Source organism: Diabrotica virgifera, chromosome 9 (genome assembly GCF_917563875.1).
Source record: "Diabrotica virgifera virgifera chromosome 9, PGI_DIABVI_V3a".
NCBI classification, from domain to species: domain Eukaryota; kingdom Metazoa; phylum Arthropoda; class Insecta; order Coleoptera; family Chrysomelidae; genus Diabrotica; species Diabrotica virgifera.
Window position 1 is genome coordinate 195,485,172 of NC_065451.1, and position 19,170 is coordinate 195,504,341.

A 19,170-nucleotide genomic window follows, 5' to 3' on the forward strand; every position below is an offset into this window, starting at 1 on the left:
ACATAGTGCTTGAGTGATGTTTTCAATGATCTCCCATTTAAAATCGAACGAGCAGGTACAAGTGCAAGCGAAGCTATTTCTACGTAGAATGCATTAAAACGTATGTATTGGGCGCGTTGTTTATAGCTTTGTTTAACAATAAAAAAATAAATTTTTAGCAATGCAAATAATCAAAACCGATAAAATTTGACTTGAACTTTCAAATGCGGTAAGCAGAATTGCTATTTTATTTTTTACTCAAAAGTTATTCGGGTTCAAAAATTGCAATTTTTCGATTTTTTGAAAGGTCAACCGCGTTTATCGCGAAAACTATGCATTCTACGAAAAAACTTGTAAGAACATTTTTTGCTTAGAATGATCCAAAAAATACAAAAAAAAAATGTTTTGATTTGCGAGAAATCGCTGTTATGTAATTCCTCATGTTCTTTGTTTATAACAATCTAATCAACATCCGGATCAGCTGTTACCCAAAAAATTCGCGTTCTACGGATCAAAATACATTGAAAAAGCTTGGGTAAGTCCATCTAAATAAAGGAGGCTGTTGTACCCCCCTGGCGACAGGACTACTCGGTAAGAAGGTAATCTTTCATTCTGCGTTTAAATTTTTCAAAAATACTTATTAGTTTTCTCAGAATTCGAAAAAAAAATAAATCCCATTTAAATATTTTCAGAACAATTTTCGTTTCTTGTGCGGTAGATATCGCATCATTGAAACTAATTTCCTTTAGTACAAACAATTCAACTGCATTAATATTGTTTCTGGGACGATTGTAAAAACCTTTTGTCTTCGTCTTCGCAACGTATCGACCGTGCCATTTACTTTCTTTCGAATGGCGCCATAAAAATAAACATAAAATGGAACGTTTCCGAAAATTATTCGTTTGTGCCCCCTTCGGTCGTTATCTCCGTAAATTTCGCTAATACGTGCAGCGATTACCATTAACGTTGTCCAATTTTAAATCTGATGTTGGAAGGCGATTCAACACTATATCTTTCGACGATTTGTTGAAATATTGTCTGTCATCAGGGGTAGTTAGAAAACGGGCCACCCACAAAATTTTATAAATTTTACGCAACCCGACATTATCATTATAGACCAGGGCGCATCTGTTAAAAAAATAGTACATTTGGATGTTGAGAGGTGACTTATATTTTTTTAAAAAACAAAATAATCGTTTTGTTTTGATTCAATTCGAGTTTCTTGTCATCCCCTGACACCTGGTGTTTCGGAATCTATCCCTTGTCAAAGAGGCTTTACAAGTAGACTGAATTGAATCATAACTTAACGAAGAATAACTGCAGATATTAAAATATTTGCAGCGGAGTGTGGCTAGACTGTCCTCTAACGGGGAATGACGAAATGATTGAAAATAATTTCGACCACGAGTCAGTAATCCGTTAACCGAGGTACAGTAGTACCAAGCGGCGCCGCTAGGAGAACACTCCAACAATGCGTCGCAGATTACTTTAATTAGACGTGGTCATTTCCCACATAACAATTTCATGTTCTTAGTAGATTCATAGAACATACTTTTCAGAAAAAGTATATACTGAGAATATGCGTAATTACCATTACGAATGTGCAGAGCAGATGCTGAGTATATATTACATTACAGTACTTAAACGTTCTATGTATATACTTAGAATGTACTACCGCACTTCTTTTCAGTATATACCAAGAATATACTTTTTAGAATATTCCAAGCACGTGCTATAAACCTTCTATTTATATGCTTAGAATATACTACCGCACATCTTTTTAGTATGTGGGAAGAATATACTTTTAAAAATATTCCAAGCAAGTGCTATATTGCTGAGAAGTATGTTTTCAGCATCACCTAATCTCATCCTAGGTTCTACCAAGTATCATATTTACATATTCAAATTGCATACGAGAATGTAATTAGTACACTTTACAATATTACTTAAAAAGTAAGTAGGTACATATAAGTTTTAGTTATTTGTATAAATATTATATAGGTAAGTATATATTATATTTAGGTATTATGTGCATATCAAAATAAACATCCTGAATATATAAATATAATATACCCTATTCCACGAACATACGCCTGTTTTGGATTACTTCGATAACGAATATTTTACTCTGCAAAATAAGAAGAACAAAAGTAAATTGCAAATTACATTGTTGTTTATTGGAATAATTATTAGCGCCATTTACTTTCGTACTTCTTATGTTGCACAGTAAAATATTCGTTGTCGAAGTAATCCAAAACAGGCGTATGTTCGTGGAATGGCCCATACCTAGATATAAATATTATATAATATTTAGTGAAACTAAACTTTAACTAAAATTTATATATTTTGTACTTACCTACTATTTAAGTAATATTGAGTTACCAAAATGAATTTAATATTTTCAAGCACCACAAACAAAATAAACAGATTATGTATGTTCCTACAATAGTCCTAGTTCCTAGTATACTTTGTCGTTCGTCTTCCTCCTAACACAGCATCAAGCATAGATTGGATACAAATACAAATGCCTGTGCACTGTGCCTGTTAGTGTTTGCGTTTTTATTTTCATAAAACCTTTGTTAATTCCTATGCAGGTATACTGAGAAGGGTCACTTCCGTTATTCCGTTTGCATTATTCCGATCTTTTACGATCTGGTAATGGTGTATTCTTTTATAAACAGCAATTGCATGTATCAAATAAATTCCAACGATGTAAAAATACTCGTGGTAAAATCAAAATGGTAAATTCATTTTAATTATGAAAACGAATTTTTTTTTCTTTAATACAAATTAATTTGTAAACTTTTTTACCATACCTACAATTAAATCAATTTTAAGAAATGAATTCGTCCGGGATACCTATATACATAAATTTTATTAATTATTCTAAAAGTAATAAGTTGATAATCTATAAGGCTAACATTATTCTTCCTATACATACATATTCCTTTTAAGATACCTATTTTAAAAGTACATATGTACGTACAAGTATGTGTTAAGCACATACTTTTAATGTATATTCGATGAAGGTATATTCCAATATTCCAATATATAATATACTTTTACGAATATTCTGAGATACCACGTTCACGAATGTGCTCAGTATATTCGGAACGAGAATATTCTTTAAAGTATGTGCAAGGAACATGAAATTTGGAATGTTTTTTATGGTACATGCTAGGCTTGTACTACGCATGTACTAAAAGGAATATACTCTGTCGAATGTTGGTAGTATATGCTTTGAACATGATGCGAACATCATTGTTATGTGGGTTGTACTCTAAAACCGAGTAAGGTAAACAAAAAACAAAATAATCGTTTTGTTTTGATTCAATTCTAGTCTCTTGTCATCCCCTGACACCTGGTGTTTCGGAATCTATCCCTTGTCAAAGAGGCTTTACAAGTAGACTGAATGGAATCATAACTTAACGAAGAATAACTGCAGATATTAAAATATTTGCAGCGGAGTGTGGTTAGACTGTCCTCTAACGGGGAATGACGAAATGAGTGAAAATAAATAATACAGATTACTGACTCGTGGTCGAAATTATTTTCACTCATTTCGTCATTCCCCGTTAGAGGGCAGTCTAACCACACTCCGCTGCAAATATTCTAATATCTGCAGTTATTCTTCGTTAAGTTATGATTCAATTCAGTCTACTTGTAAAGCCTTTTTGACAAGGGATAGAATCCGAAACACCAGGTGTCAGGGGATGACAAGAGACTCGAATTGAATCAAAACAAAACGATTATTTTGTTTTTTGTTTACCTTACTCGGTTTTAGAGTACAAATGACCACGTTTAATTAAAGTAATCTGCGACGCATTGTTGGAGTGTTCTCCTAGAGGCGCCGCTTGGTACTACTGTACCACGGTTAACAGATTACTGACTCGTGGTCGAAATTATTTTCACTCATTTCATTATATTTTTTTGCAGAAATTGCTTGAAAATAAGTCATATAATAATATTTGAGTTATCCTCCCACTCAAAAAGGTCGGGAACATTGTTTAAATAATCAAAATGTCAAAAAATTAAGGAAAAATTCGATTTTTTTCTTCGTTTTTTGATTATAACTTTAAAAGTTTTCATTTCCGAGAAAAGTTGCACTGACATAAAAGTTGCGTAATTAAATTTTCTACAATAGAGGGTTAGTTAAAAATTTTAAAAATTGTCACCCTTGTTGCAAAATAGCAATAATTGCGAAAAAACCATATAAAACAAGTATTTTTTTTTTTGAGTGAATTTGATGGCCTTGGCCGAGCCAATTAGCCAGACATTTTGTTATTTTAAAAACAAACAAATTTGATTTTTCAATCAGAGGAATTTTTTCTGTATTTCTAACTCTAAATACATAACAAACTAACATTATTATCTACAATTATTATCTAAATAATACTCTGTTCTGGTTGTTCATTTTTTTTTGTAAATTTTTATTTTTTTTTGTATTTTTTTTTGCATTTTTTTTATATTGTTAATTTGTTTTTTTTTATTAATTTTTTTATTGTTATTTTTTATAAATTGTTTTTTTACTACGCTAAGACGTAAACCCGATTCATCCTCGCGGAGGTTTACATCTTAGTTTTTTTTTTTGCATTTTTTATTTTTTTTGTTTTTTTTGCATTTTTTCTTTTTTTTTGTTTTTTTTTTTTTTTTTTCTTTTCTTTTTCTCTTTTTTTTTGTTCTTTTCTTTTTTCAATTATAATATACAATAATTACTTAAATCTACAGGATTTAAAACAAAATAACAACAAAACAAACATGTTTGTTTTGTTTTAACAAACATGCCTGCTTTGTTTTAACAAAATTTCTTAAATACAGGGTAAATTTTATTGCTACAATCTATATTTACAATTTTTGATATGTTCGTAAATTGTTTTTAATATATTAATCTCTTCAGAAAAAATCAAATTGTTCAGGTAGACGGGAAGTGGAAAAAAAAAACCCTTTATGCTACACTTAGAACCTTCATATTTTACCCAGAAAAACTTTATAATATAATAAAACAATACTGTAAATTTCATTAAGATCGGTTCAATAGATTTTGCAAAATAAATTTTGCAATCCAGCTTTCGCAAAAAAAATTCATTTTTTCAAAATGTTGCAGGACTGAAAATAAAGCAGGCAGCAAGTTGAATTTTTTTTAAATATAGAAGAATACTGTACATTTCATTTGCAATTTGCAAAATTAAGATCGGTTTACTACCACGGCGTCAGGATTTTTTTTAAATAAACATTAATTTTTGGTGCTACGCACAGGACAGCGGATACGTTTGCTCTGATTGGGCATTTCAATGACCTTTGATAATGATTGATGAATTTTAATTTTTAGTAAATTTCGATATAAATAAATAAATTTGTTTATTGCAAAATAAAAACACATACTCTGTCCTTTGAAATAACACTTTTTTTAGCAGAAACTTTCTTTGTTCATTTATTTTAACTTAGAGAATAAAAGTTTATTATTTCTAAACATATGCAATTGTTTAAACAATATATATTCACAAACAATAACCAAATTAGTTTGATATAAAGGAAAAGATTGCTCTCATTGGCTGTATACCATAATAAAAAACTTACTAAGGAAGTAAAACCTCACTTGTAGGTAAATAGTATATAAGTTTATTAAAATTTTTATCTAAAATGATCCAAATTGGATTGAACATTGGGTACATCTATGGTACAAAAATCACACAAACGTTTTCGGACCAATCAGTCCATCATCAGGTAGAAAACTTTAGATCCAAAGTATCTACTTCAATCCAATTTGGATCATTTTAGATAAAAATTTTAATAAATTTATATACCATTTACCTACAAGTGAGGTTTTACTTCCTTAGTAAGCAAATTAGTTTGATTTTTGTGGAATTAAAATATTAAAATACAAGAAAATATAGAGGAATAAAATAATATATTAAATAAATATTGGCAGAAATTTTGGTGGAAATCAACTTGTGTGAATCGAACACCGCTGTCCTGCGCGTAGCACCAAAAATTATTGTTTATTTACAAAAAATCCTGACGCCGTGATAGCTAATCGATTTTAATTTTGCAAATTGCAAATGAAAGGTACAATATTCTTCTATATGTTAAAAAAATGTCAACTTGCTATCTGCTTTATTTTCAGTCCTGCAACATTTTGAAATTTTGAATTTTTTTGCGAAAGCTGGATTTCAAAATTTATAATCAAGTATATTCAAATGGGAAATAAGCCACAATTTTACCTAAAAATGATTTTATTAACGTTTCGACGCCCAAGTCGGGTGTCGTTGTCAAAATACAAAATAATACTAAATAAATAAAATGTTGTTGCTTAGTAAAAAATTCTTCTAATAATTTATTTAATCTGACTCATTTATATCGGCAATTCAGACACGTATTATACATTTTAAAGTAGACGACTTTAAAATGATATTGCCAATATTGATGAGTTGCGTTCCTGGGACGACTTTACTAAAAGATAGTTCATTCGATTACATGAAATCAATCCCAACTCAAGAATATCCGCCACAAAAAATCATAGCATGTGATCTGTCTTTAAAAAGACAACCAAATGCAACGGTGGCACTGAAATTCTCGCGTTAGAGATTCCATAGTAAATCACGAGGGAAAACCAGGAAAAACCTCGTGATACTATCCCGACATCGTAAGTATTTGGGTTTACATTTAGTTTACTTTCAAAACTAATACCAAATTCTGACTTGATATTTTAAATTTTAAATAATACTAAAATACTAAATATGTACTAACTCGATATGTTACTGATTTACTAATTGTGGTATTTTCTTTCTATTGACTTCCTCCTTTAATATGGGTAACCACATCCTACTGCATTCTACCGAGGAATTTGCGACACAATTGGTTTCATTTAGCATAATTAGAGCCGCTTCTTTGATTTTTCTCTTTTTACTATCTGCTTCTTTTAGGACTATACTTGAATCTCTCCACTGAACTCTATGTTCATTATTCCATGCGTGTTGACATATTTGAGATCTATCAAATTCTCTATTTTTTATATAAGACTGATGTTCATTTACTCTAACGTCTAATGGTCTTGACGTTTCACCTATATAAAATTGTTCGCATTCACAAGGTATTTTATAAATACAATTCTTTGTTCTTTCTTGTTCACTGTTAGGTTTAGTTTTAGATAGAATAGATCTCAATGTGTTTGTTGTTTTGAATGTTGTTGATATGTTGAATTTATTTCCTATTGTTTTAAGTTTCTCGGATAGTCCTTTTACATATGGTATTGATATTTTCCTCGTATTATTTCTTGTGAATGTTGTAGAAATAATACGAGGAAAATATCAATACCATATGTAAAAGGACTATCCGAGAAACTTAAAACAATAGGAAATAAATTCAACATATCAACAACATTCAAAACAACAAACACATTGAGATCTATTCTATCTAAAACTAAACCTAACAGTGAACAAGAAAGAACAAAGAATTGTATTTATAAAATACCTTGTGAATGCGAACAATTTTATATAGGTGAAACGTCAAGACCATTAGACGTTAGAGTAAATGAACATCAGTCTTATATAAAAAATAGAGAATTTGATAGATCTCAAATATGTCAACACGCATGGAATAATGAACATAGAGTTCAGTGGAGAGATTCAAGTATAGTCCTAAAAGAAGCAGATAGTAAAAAGAGAAAAATCAAAGAAGCGGCTCTAATTATGCTAAATGAAACCAATTGTGTCGCAAATTCCTCGGTAGAATGCAGTAGGATGTGGTTACCCATATTAAAGGAGGAAGTCAATAGAAAGAAAATACCACAATTAGTAAATCAGTAACATATCGAGTTAGTACATATTTAGTATTTTAGTATTATTTAAAATTTAAAATATCAAGTCAGAATTTGGTATTAGTTTTGAAAGTAAACTAAATGTAAACCCAAATACTTACGATGTCGGGATAGTATCACGAGGTTTTTCCTGGTTTTCCCTCGTGATTTACTATGGAATCTCTAACGCGAGAATTTCAGTGCCACCGTTGCATTTGGTTGTCTTTTTAAAGACAGATCACATGCTATGATTTTTTGTGGCGGATATTCTTGAGTTGGGATTGATTTCATGTAATCGAATGAACTATCTTTTAGTAAAGTCGTCCCAGGAACGCAACTCATCAATATTGGCAATATCATTTTAAAGTCGTCTACTTTAAAATGTATAATACGTGTCTGAATTGCCGATATAAATGAGTCAGATTAAATAAATTATTAGAAGAATTTTTTACTAAGCAACAACATTTTATTTATTTAGTATTATTTTGTATTTTGACAACGACACCCGACTTGGGCGTCGAAACGTTAATAAAATCATTTTTAGGTAAAATTGTGGCTTATTTCCCATTTGAATATACTTGATTATAAAAATGCCACAAGAAAATAGCTTCAGAACAACATTCAAAATTTATTTTGTAAAATCTGTTGAACTAATGAAATTTACAGTATTGTTTTACTATATCATAAAGTTTTTCTGGGTAAAATATGAAGGTCCTAAGTGTAGCATAAATGGTTGAAAAACGTAAAATGCGAATACTTGTTTTTATATGGTTTATTCGCTATTAGTGCTATTTTGCAACAAGGGTGACAATTTTTAAAATGTTTAACCAATCCTATATTGTAGGAAATTTAATAACGCAACTTTTTTGTCAGTGCAACTTTTCTCGGAAGTGAATACTTTTTAAACAATATTTAAACAATATTCCGGACCTTTTTGAGTGGGAGGATAACTCAAATATTATTAGAATGAGTTATTTTCAAGCAATTTCTGCAAAAAATATGAGTCACCTCTCATCGTCCATCTCAAAACAGATGCGCCCTGGACTTTAGTAACAAATGGAAAACAAGATAAACATTGAGGAAATAATAAATGTATTGAAAATTTCGATTTACCATTACAGTTGCACTTATAGCAATAATTTAATTATAAAGTCACGAAAAAGGCAAGTATCACTCGTTTTAATATTGTGTGTTGCCACCACGATTCTGGATACCACTCATCATTTGATTTGGCATAGTACTGATTACGTTTTGGACGTCCTTTTGGAAAAAGTGATCCATACCTCAATGAGAACCTTTTGAAGATCTTCACATGTTGTTGGAACATGTATACGACGTTTTACACACCTTTTGCAAATCTCTGGACTAATCTCTTTGCAAATATACGGAGACCTGGACCAGGACATATTAACACTGTGATGAAGTCAAGAATTTATAAAGCCTGTGTGAGACCAATAATGACATATGCATCAGGAACAAGACCCGATACAGCCACAACACAAAGACTGTTAGAAGCGGCAGATATGAGAGTACTGAGAAGAATTACAGGAAATACCCTGAAAGATCGAAAAAGGAGTGAAGACATTAGAAGACAACAGTAACGTACAGTGTATAAACGAATGAACGCTAAATAGAAAAAAAGAATGGAATAACCTCATAACCAGAATGTGGGAGACACGTGTGCTCAAAATAGCAAGAGATAAATCACCAATCGGTAGAAGAAGTATCGGCCGACCGTGCAAAAGATGGAGTGACAACCTTACATAGAGGTATCTATCGGCCATTGAACAAGCAGAATTGCTTATAAAGAAGAAGAAGAAGAAGTTTTGATCAAAAAGACATTCATAAGGTAACATGGAGTTCCCCGATGGAAAAGTGAAGAATCAGATAGATCATATCCTAATAGAAAGTACACATGATAAGGCAATAATCGATTGCAGGAGTTACAGAGAGACAATTATTTTGTTGAACATGTTTGAATAGAAATAGATAAACGTATTGATTTAGATATGAAATACATACAAAAAGAATTATGATTTAAATAAATACAAAAGAAAGTTAAGGAAGGATAAAACAATTTGTGATTCATTATTTTACATCGAGAACATGACACACCCAGTTTGTGTAATCTATATTAAATTATCCATGTAATAACCTCGTCTAATAAACCCTGAATAACAACGTTCCAGTCATTGAACAATAGTAATTGGAGGGATTACCTTCTGGTTTTCTTAAGATTAAGTTACGCTTTTGAAACAAATGGTATTGATGACTAATGTCTACATAAAAAGGGGGGATCTCTCTAATTGGCGGTATACCATAGTAAAAATTACTTAAGAAGTAAAAATGACTTCCTTTGTGGATGGTATATAAAATTTTTTCTTAAAAAAGATCCAAGTTGCAATAAAAGTACATCACAAACGTTTTCGGTCTTATCAGACCATCGTCAGATTAAACTTCAGATCTTACTAGTTGAAACTAGCCACAGAAATTGGTCACATGACAAAATTTGACACATTTTGTATTACAAAATTTGAGCTATTGGGCTCAATTAAAAGCGAAACTAAGTCGATGTTTATAGATTAAGAATTTGCAATGATGTTTTCATCTTTGCTCGAAACTTCATAGTGAACGTGCTTGTTGTCTGTGACATCGTTGTAAATTTTTAACCCCAAATAGCTCAAATTTTGTAATTCGAAGGTCACGTAACCAATTTCTGTGGCTAGTTTCAACTACTAGGATCTGAAGTTTAACCTGATGCTTGTCTAATAAGACTGAAAACGTTTGTGATGTACTTTTGCAGAGCTAAACCAAAGAATTATCGATGAATCCATATTAATTTCTAGAGAAACATGGAGAGATGTAAGAGATGCATTCTAGATACTCTGAAATTAACAACGGACAACGGAGAACATTTTGAGCACTTTTTGCTCTTCTTTCATTCAGACATAACAACTAACTAAATAGAAAAGCCTTTTGTTTTAAGTTTGCGTTAATTTTTTTGTTTGTTTCAGCTACCTTTACCCAACGATGGACGAACTTGCTAACCAAGTCTCGTACGTAATGACCCATTTCGGTCTGAAACAGTTCATAGGATTCGGCGTCGGCGCAGGTGCGAATATTCTCTGCCGGTACGCCCTGAATCGTCCAGAACACGTTTCGGCGCTGTGTCTGGTCAACTGCGCTAGTACTCAAGCTGGTTGGATAGAGTGGGGGTACCAAAAACTTAATACTAGACATCTGCGTTCGAAAGGAATGACCCAAGGTGTTTTAGATTATTTGATGTGGCATCACTTTGGTAGGGTAAGTACCATGAGATGTTTAGGAAACTATTCTTCTTCTTCTTACGGTGTCTATCCATTCCGGATGTTGGCGATCAGCATTGCTATCTTAACTTTGCTGGCTGCTATTCGGAATAGCCAAACAGAATAGGTTTTGAAGCCAAAAAGTTCTTCTTCGTGGTCCTCTCTTTCCAAATAAATACCTTGCCCTGAAGAACAAGTTCCAACAACATATATCTCTGTTCGTTTCTCATAACATGGCCAAGATATACTAATTTGCACTCTTTGATTGTGTTAATAATCTCGGATTCCTTGCTTGTTCTAAGTAGGACCTTAACATCCATGAAATTCTTAAGATTCGTCTGTAACATCACATTTCCAAGGCCTCGAGTTTTCTTAAAGAAGCATCTGATGATAGAGATTTTAGTACCAAATGGTAACTAGTGACTTCGGAAAATAGACTTCATATTTACCAACGCTGATCTTGCTTTTCCTTTGCGTTGTTTTATTTATGTTGAGTAGTTCAAGTGATTTTGTAGATCATGACCAGAATAATATAGTGGATCTTTTTCATGTCAGCTTTTTTCCTTTCTTGACCAGATCAGCTCATCTATTCCGACTCATATCAACTGATTATTTTAATCGTTGATCACATTATCCAACTTCCCTATCATATATCAGCTTCGAATATTCCACGTAGACCCGTTTTTGATTTAGAAGAAGCTTAAAATCCTTTAAACATATGTATCGACTGCTTTTCTATCCTAATATACCTCTCGCTATCTTACCGCTACAACAATCCCTAACATAACACGGTAAACCTTGTAGGTTTTGAGCTGGCCAAATTGGTTCAAACCAAGGTCATAAATCAATACAATACAATAGCAGCGCATATAACCGGTATTTACCTTATAGCATGAGTTTTTTTAGATGTTATCGTATTCTATTTGTTAAAGCCTACCCCACGACACCTACCTCAGATCTCTGCGTAACACCATTTGGCAGATACATCATTCCGGTCTTTTTGGCATGCAGCAAAAAATACCCCGTATAGTGGATTCAATCCCAATTCTTACACACTTTTCAACGAGCCCTCGTATGTCGTCCTACGATAAGCAATTTAGCCGCAAAGAATATTTTGGACAGATTCAACCTATGGTTCTGAGCCGCATTACGATATGGATTAGTCGGTAATGCAGATTCCATGCTTACCGACACTGGTACCTATGACGTCACACTGTCTGGTTCAAGCGTTAGATACTCTATCCCCAGTTTCACACACTAAGAATTTGAACGTGCGATCGCTAGAACGCACGATGATATTCCAATGATGGCTCAAGCAATCCCATGGTAACTTTCACATTACACAGCGGTTGGAACGTTCGGTGAAGTCGCCGTGTAACGTGTAAGTTACCATGGGATTGCTGAGCCATCATTGGAATGTCATCGTGGGTTCTAGCGATCGCACGTTCAAATTCTTAGTGTGTGAAACTGGGGATAGAGTATCTAACGCTTGAACCAGACAGTGTGACGTCATAGGTACCAGTGTCGGTAAGCATGGAATCTGCATTACCGACTAATCCATATCGTAATGCGGCTCAGAACCGTAGGTTGAATCTGTCCAAAATATTCTTTGCGGCTAAATTGCTTATCGTAGGAATTGTTTATAGTGATATTAATTGCGCTATTGATATCACTCTAAACGTAGCCTAGTGCTAGTGCAATGTATTTCATGTCACCTTTCCTTGTTTAATTCCAATCTCAACATCATCTAAAACTGTTTGTATGATTTATTTCAGTTGCAGAATTATTTCTATGTATATGCAATACTGAGTGGTTATGTATATTTTTCAGCAAACCGAAGAACGAAACCATGACCTAGTTCAAGTTTACAAAAGTTATTTCGAACGAAACGTAAACCCCACCAACTTAGCTCTCTTTATCGACAGTTACGTCAGAAGGACAGATCTCAATATCCACAGAGAAATGGATCCACTCAAAAAGAAGAATGCGAGCTTAGCGATGCCTGTGATGAATATAACTGGCTCTATGAGTCCTCACATGGAGGATACTGTCACGTTCAATGGAAGACTTGATCCAACTAACTCATCTTGGATGAAGGTAAATATATCATTTTAGTTTATTAATTAATATTTTTGTTAATCTTCCATCCTCCTCCTAAGTTCCTTCTCTATTGAGGTTGACGATTATTATGGCAAATTTCTCTCTGTTCTGGGCTTAAAGAATTAAGTCATTCCCTGTTGTGTGATGTTCCCAATCTCTGATGTTTCGGAGCCAGGATTTTTTCTTTCTTCCTATACCCCTTTTACCTTCGATTTTGCCTTCTAATATTACCTGAAGCTGCTCAAATTCCCTATGGCGCATTATGTGTCCTAGATATGACGTCTTTCTAATTTTGATTGTATTGACCAGATGACCAGTGTTCATTATTTCCAGTACTTCTTCATTTGTAGTTCTGCTTAGCAGCAGTAGTAGTAGTTCTTATTATTCTTAGCATTCGGCGGTACATCCACATTTTGAATGAATTCAGTTTGTTGACGTCATACTGTTTTAATGTCCAGGTCTCACAGCCATATAGTAATAGAGACCATAGTATATGAAAAAAATGGTACTCACAATCTTTATTTTAATAGTTGTTAAAGAAGGCGACCGGACTCTTACACTGGGCCTGAAGATGAGGCATAAAATGTAAGCTTCGAAACCGGTCGCCTTCTTTAACAACTATTAAAATAAATATTGTGACTATTGGCCCTTTTTTCATATACTATAGACTCACACCTGCAACCTTTTCATCACCTTAATCTTCCATCTCAAATTAATAATAATAATGTATTATTACCGGAGATTTTAAAGCACATAATCGATTATGGGGATCATCCAATAATTCATGTTTCTTCGATGGTAATATACTAGTAGAAGCCTTAGATTTCTTTCCTAATTTATTTATTGTAAATGACTCGACGGCTACTAGACCTACTCCTCTAGGCCATGTCAAATCGGTGTAGATCTTACTAGAATAACCTATAGTTTATGCTCAACCATTGACTGGACTGGTATTCCATATACCTAAGTTCCAACTGCTCATTCCAACAGAGAACTTGCACCTCCTCTTTCACCATATAGGATCTCTATCCGCTTAGAAAATCAAATATTCTGTCTACTCATTCCAAACCAATAAAAGAAATTAAAATATTTTCTGAATCGCACCCACTTGGGTAGCCATTAAAGTATTTGACGATTTAAAAAAAAGGATAATCAGAAAGCTTGTTCAACCTCTGATTCCCACAAGAATGCTGAGTCCACGAAATTGCACCTGTGGTTTGTTGACTGCTGACTAAAAAGCATTAAAGGCTTTGATAAATAATTCCAGTTTAAAATAAACACTTCTCCATCTTTCTGACGCATGTCTGTAATTAAATTTTGTCGGCTCAATCTGATGTACACACATGATGAAGTTGGAACATTTCAAAGTCAAAATATAAAACAATAGATATTCATATGCCTATCTTAATTCCCAATCACACAAAGTATGTCTTAAAAAAATACAGTCTTATAATTAAAAAAATAAGGGGTGAAACGATCATGATTTTGGTACCGTTTCAATCTAGTGCGACTGCGTAGACTGCGAAATTTTGAGAATTTCCTGTTTTTATACAATTTTAATATTTATTTAATATTTTTTGCAGATTTCTGATTGCGGTATGGTATTAGAAGAACAACCGGCGAAAGTTAGCGAAGCATTTAGATTATTCCTACAGGGCGAAGGATACGGTAAGTGATCGTGACACGAACACTAAACTAGGATATTAGCAATAATAAACGATAATAATTTGTTAATGTTAGCTATTAATCCCAATTGTGTAGAGTCATCAGTTAAGAAAGAACAGACTAAGTATTTGAAATTTCAGAATTTTTCTAATTTCTTATATATATTTATATTTATTATGTAATGATTAAAATATTATGGCTTTTAATTGCCACTTATTATACACGCTCATTACACTGCTTTGCAATTTAGAATTACAAAATTTATACTTGATATATGTGTACAAACTCCTTTTGAAAATATGAAACTTTTTCTAATTGTTTGAACTATCATGCCTCGTAAAAAACATGGCGATGCATTTTAAATAGAATGGTGGGGAGTAGCACTTAGGAATGGTCTGTTGTTATAATTTTGACTATTATTTGCACGTTAAAGTTTATTTAATTCTCGTTTAAAGAGATCATCTTAATATTCTTACAATAAATCTATTATGAGCAACAAGAATGACTAAAATAAAGCTCAGAAGAGCTATGTGCTAACACAGCACATAGCCACAAGTATTAACGCGATTAACACTTGGGGTGCTGGATAACATACAAACTAGACTCTCATGTAGAAGTAAGAACAAGGATAAACATGGCAAGAGTAACGTCGCAAGATGGAGAAATTGTTCACCAACCGCAACATCAGAAAAACCACCAGGCTCAGATATGTAAAATCAAATCGGCTTTGAGAATAATCACGTCACAAATGAAGTTTTGAGAAGAATGGGAAAGAACAGAAATCTTAGTATTAATCCAGATAAAAAGCTAATCATAGAAGGAAAACAGAGGACTTGGCCGTAGGCCGTATTCCTCGTTAAAGGTCATTCATGATTGGACAGGACTGGAAGAAGAAGATCCACCACAAATTAATGGATTTCAAAACCGCATGATTCAGTCAATATAAAAAAATTGTTTCAGCTTGTTTAACTAACCATGCTAACGCCCACAGGTAGATATAACGGAATCAGAATTCAGAACCATTGTAAAAGTGGACTAAAGCAGGGCGCGTCCTGAATTTTATTCAGTTTCGCACAAAGTACACCAACATCATTGCCTGGTTCAGAGCACCTGACTAAAGCTTTTTGGTGGTCAAAACATACAGGCTTGTCAAAACATACAGGCTTCTCTCAAGTCAAGTATGTATAATCAAACTAATAATTGATGGTATGAAAGTGTATAGCCATCTTATATGAATAATCTCTACCGAATTAAGTTAACAACATTAGCGAATAAATTAAAAGACGAATAGTTCTTGCTAATAGGTCTTACTATTTTTCAAAATTGTCCAGCAAAATTAAACTGATCTTCTAAAGAAGCCTAATGAGGCCAGCATGAACATATGTGCTAAGCCCAACTCCTCCTACAAGCCATCTTGCAGGGAAACATATTTTGAAGGCGAGGTCCAGGAAGAAGGACACCTCGGTTAAAATACCTAAGAACCTGGGCCAACACTACATATATGCAGCTTTTTCGAGTTACAGACAAGATAAAGATTGGCATGATGATCGTCAACATTCTTCACGGATAGGTACATCAAGAAGAAGAAGAAAATATGAAGCAGAAACATGGATACTTACACAGAATGGTAAAGAACTGGTTGCAAGAAAATTTCTAGCGAAAACTCCTAATAAGAATATATAAAGTAATGATTGTATTGCCATGGTTACAACTTTGAGTTGTAAAGAAGTTTTGGATATTGTATTCAGGCGAAAAGAAGAAACTGCAGTCAGAAAAGCTTTCTAACGGAATATGCCAGAGGAATGTCGAAACTTGAGTACCTGGGCAGCTTAGAGGATGATATAAAATATGTATATAGTTGGAGAAGGAGTTCCAGATATAGGCTGGAATGGCTTGTTCTCAAAAAGGTTTTGGTTTGTAACGAACTGTAACGCCGGTGATGATGATAATGATTTCTTTTTGTAATGAACTGTAAGGCCGGTGATAATGATAATGATTTCTTCACTTCTGGTAGACTCTTAAAATGGCAATACAACCGCGTCTAGTCTATCTGTGTCATTTCCTTACTGTCTCTCTAGGGCAGTCAATGAGGGTATGTGGCTCCGAATTCCATCCTACTATATCGATTTACGTGATATTTTCACAGCAAGTAGGGAATAGCCCAAGAAACAAAGTCTATCCTATGCCGATGTGTGCTTTTGTCTTGGTGGCGGTTCCCACCCCTTCTCGGGGGTGGAAAATTTTTTGCTTAAATAACTACTGAAGTTGCTAGAGAACCTAATACTAAGCAAAAACTGTTCTATAATTTTTTTCGAAAACTCAATACTTTTTGAGTTATTCCTGGTTGAAAATTGGCCATTTTCATTGAAACATAACACCTTTTCAAACGGTTTTTTGCGAATACCTTAAAAACTATGCATGTAACTAAAAAACCCATAAAAACATTTTTGTAGCTTATAAAATAACAAAGAGATTCTTTCCTTTATGAATCTTTTAGTTATAACACAAAAAGAGATATGGTAAGTGAAAAAAACTTGTTTTCTTGGTGCATGCTCAAATCAGTGTATTTAACTTGAATTAACAGAGAAACGGTCGATTTTAGGTGTATAATGCTACCAATAACTTTTGTTGTGCTTGAAAAGACCTTTAAAATAAGCAATATTAAATGTCGATTACATTCAAACTATGCGAGCTAAACTGTAAAAATTTGATAACTAACGTATTTTAAGAAAAAAATGAGAAGTATATTTAACCCCTCATCCACAAGAATTTAAATGCATCGTTTTCCTTCTACGATACATTTTACTATAGTGTTCTTTTTATGTTCAAAAAGTTGGGCGAGTTTAAAATGAATGTTTTTTGAAAAAAAATAAGATCAAATTATTGAGCGCATTTTTAAATTTTCTTAAAAATCTTCCTATTTCTCTATGTAACTCGAAAATGATAAGAGATACCAAAAAAAGATAACATACAAAAATGTAGGTTTCTTCTAGATAAATAATTTAATTTTAATTTTATAACAGTATCTCTTATCATTTTCAAGTTACATGGAGAAAAAGGAAGATTTTTAAGGAAATTCAAATATGCGCACTATAATTTGATCTTATTTTTTTCAAAAACCATTTATTTTATACCCGCTCAACTTTTTGGACATAAAAATAACACTCTAGTAAAATGTAATGTAGAAGGAAAAGGATGCATTTAAATTCTTGTAGATGAGGGGTTAAATATACTTCTCAATTTTTTTCTTAAAATTCGTTAGTAATTAATTTTTTGCAGCATATCTCGCTTAGTTTGAATGTAATCGACATTCAATATTGCTTATTTGAAAGGACTTTTCAAGCACAATAAAAGGTATTGGTAGCATTATACACCTAAAATCGACCGTTTCTCTGTTATTTCAAGTTGAATACACTGGTTTGAGCAGTCACCACAAAAACAAACTCTTTTTACCTACCATATCTCTTTTTGTGTTATAACTAGAAGATTGAAGAAGGAACGAATCTCTTTGTTTTTTATGAGCTACAAAAATGTTTTATATAATTTTTTTAGTTAGATGCATTGTTTTTAAGGTATTCGCAAAAAACCGTTTGAAAAGGTGTTATATTTCAATGAAAATGGCCAATTTTCAACCACGAATAACTCAAAAAGTATTGAGTTTTCGAAAAAAAATTATAGAACAGTTTTTGCTTAGAATTAGGTTCTCCAGCAACTTTCGTAGTTGTTTAACCAAAAAATTTTCCAACCCCGAGAAGGGGTAGGAACCGCCCCCAAGACAAAAGCACACATTGGCATAGTGTAGACTTTGAATAAGGAGATATTTTCAGGCTATTCCTAAAATTTCATTAAAATACATGCAGTAGGATAGAATTCGGAGGTAATAACCTGTTCTTGCTCTCATTGACTGCCCTACTCATTGAGATTTCTTAAATAGTTTTGATTGCATTTAATTTTTATATCCCGATCCCTAGGTTGTTTTTGATGCTGTGGGTCTTATTCTTAATGGCCTTATTAGGCAAGAAAATAAAGCATTTCACCTGTAACTGTTTTAAAGTAAGACGGGACGTTATGAAACCTTTTGCATTCGATTTGGGAGAGCTTTAGGAAAACTGTTGACCACTTGGCACGAGGGACAAATGAAAATTGCATTGTTGTAAGCGGAAAATCCATTTTCCAAAACGTATCTATCTCAAAGTGTTCAAAAAATAAAAATTGACAACTCGAAAAATAATCATGGAAATGAGTTCTGTTGTCATACTCGGGGGGTTTTTGAGGTCGCTGAACAGTAATGTCGTGTCGGCAAAGCTGGTGCCCGGTATCTAAGTC

General features: G+C 32.9%; 1 protein-coding gene across 13 annotated transcripts in view; it reads left to right on the forward strand.

Moving 5' to 3' along the window:
- Window positions 1-19,170, forward strand: part of LOC114339236 (protein NDRG3) — a 658,690-nt gene that overhangs the window by 596,114 nt on the left and 43,406 nt on the right. For all 13 annotated transcript variants that reach the window (XR_007700645.1, XR_007700646.1, XR_007700643.1 and 10 more), the window contains 3 exons: window positions 10,789-11,077; window positions 12,910-13,176; window positions 14,763-14,847. Coding sequence is in view for 8 of the 13 variants with exons in the window: in XM_050661376.1 (XP_050517333.1) it covers window positions 10,789-11,077; window positions 12,910-13,176; window positions 14,763-14,847 (641 nt within the window). In the remaining 5 variants the exon portion in view is untranslated. The remainder of the gene's footprint in view (window positions 1-10,788; window positions 11,078-12,909; window positions 13,177-14,762; window positions 14,848-19,170) is intronic.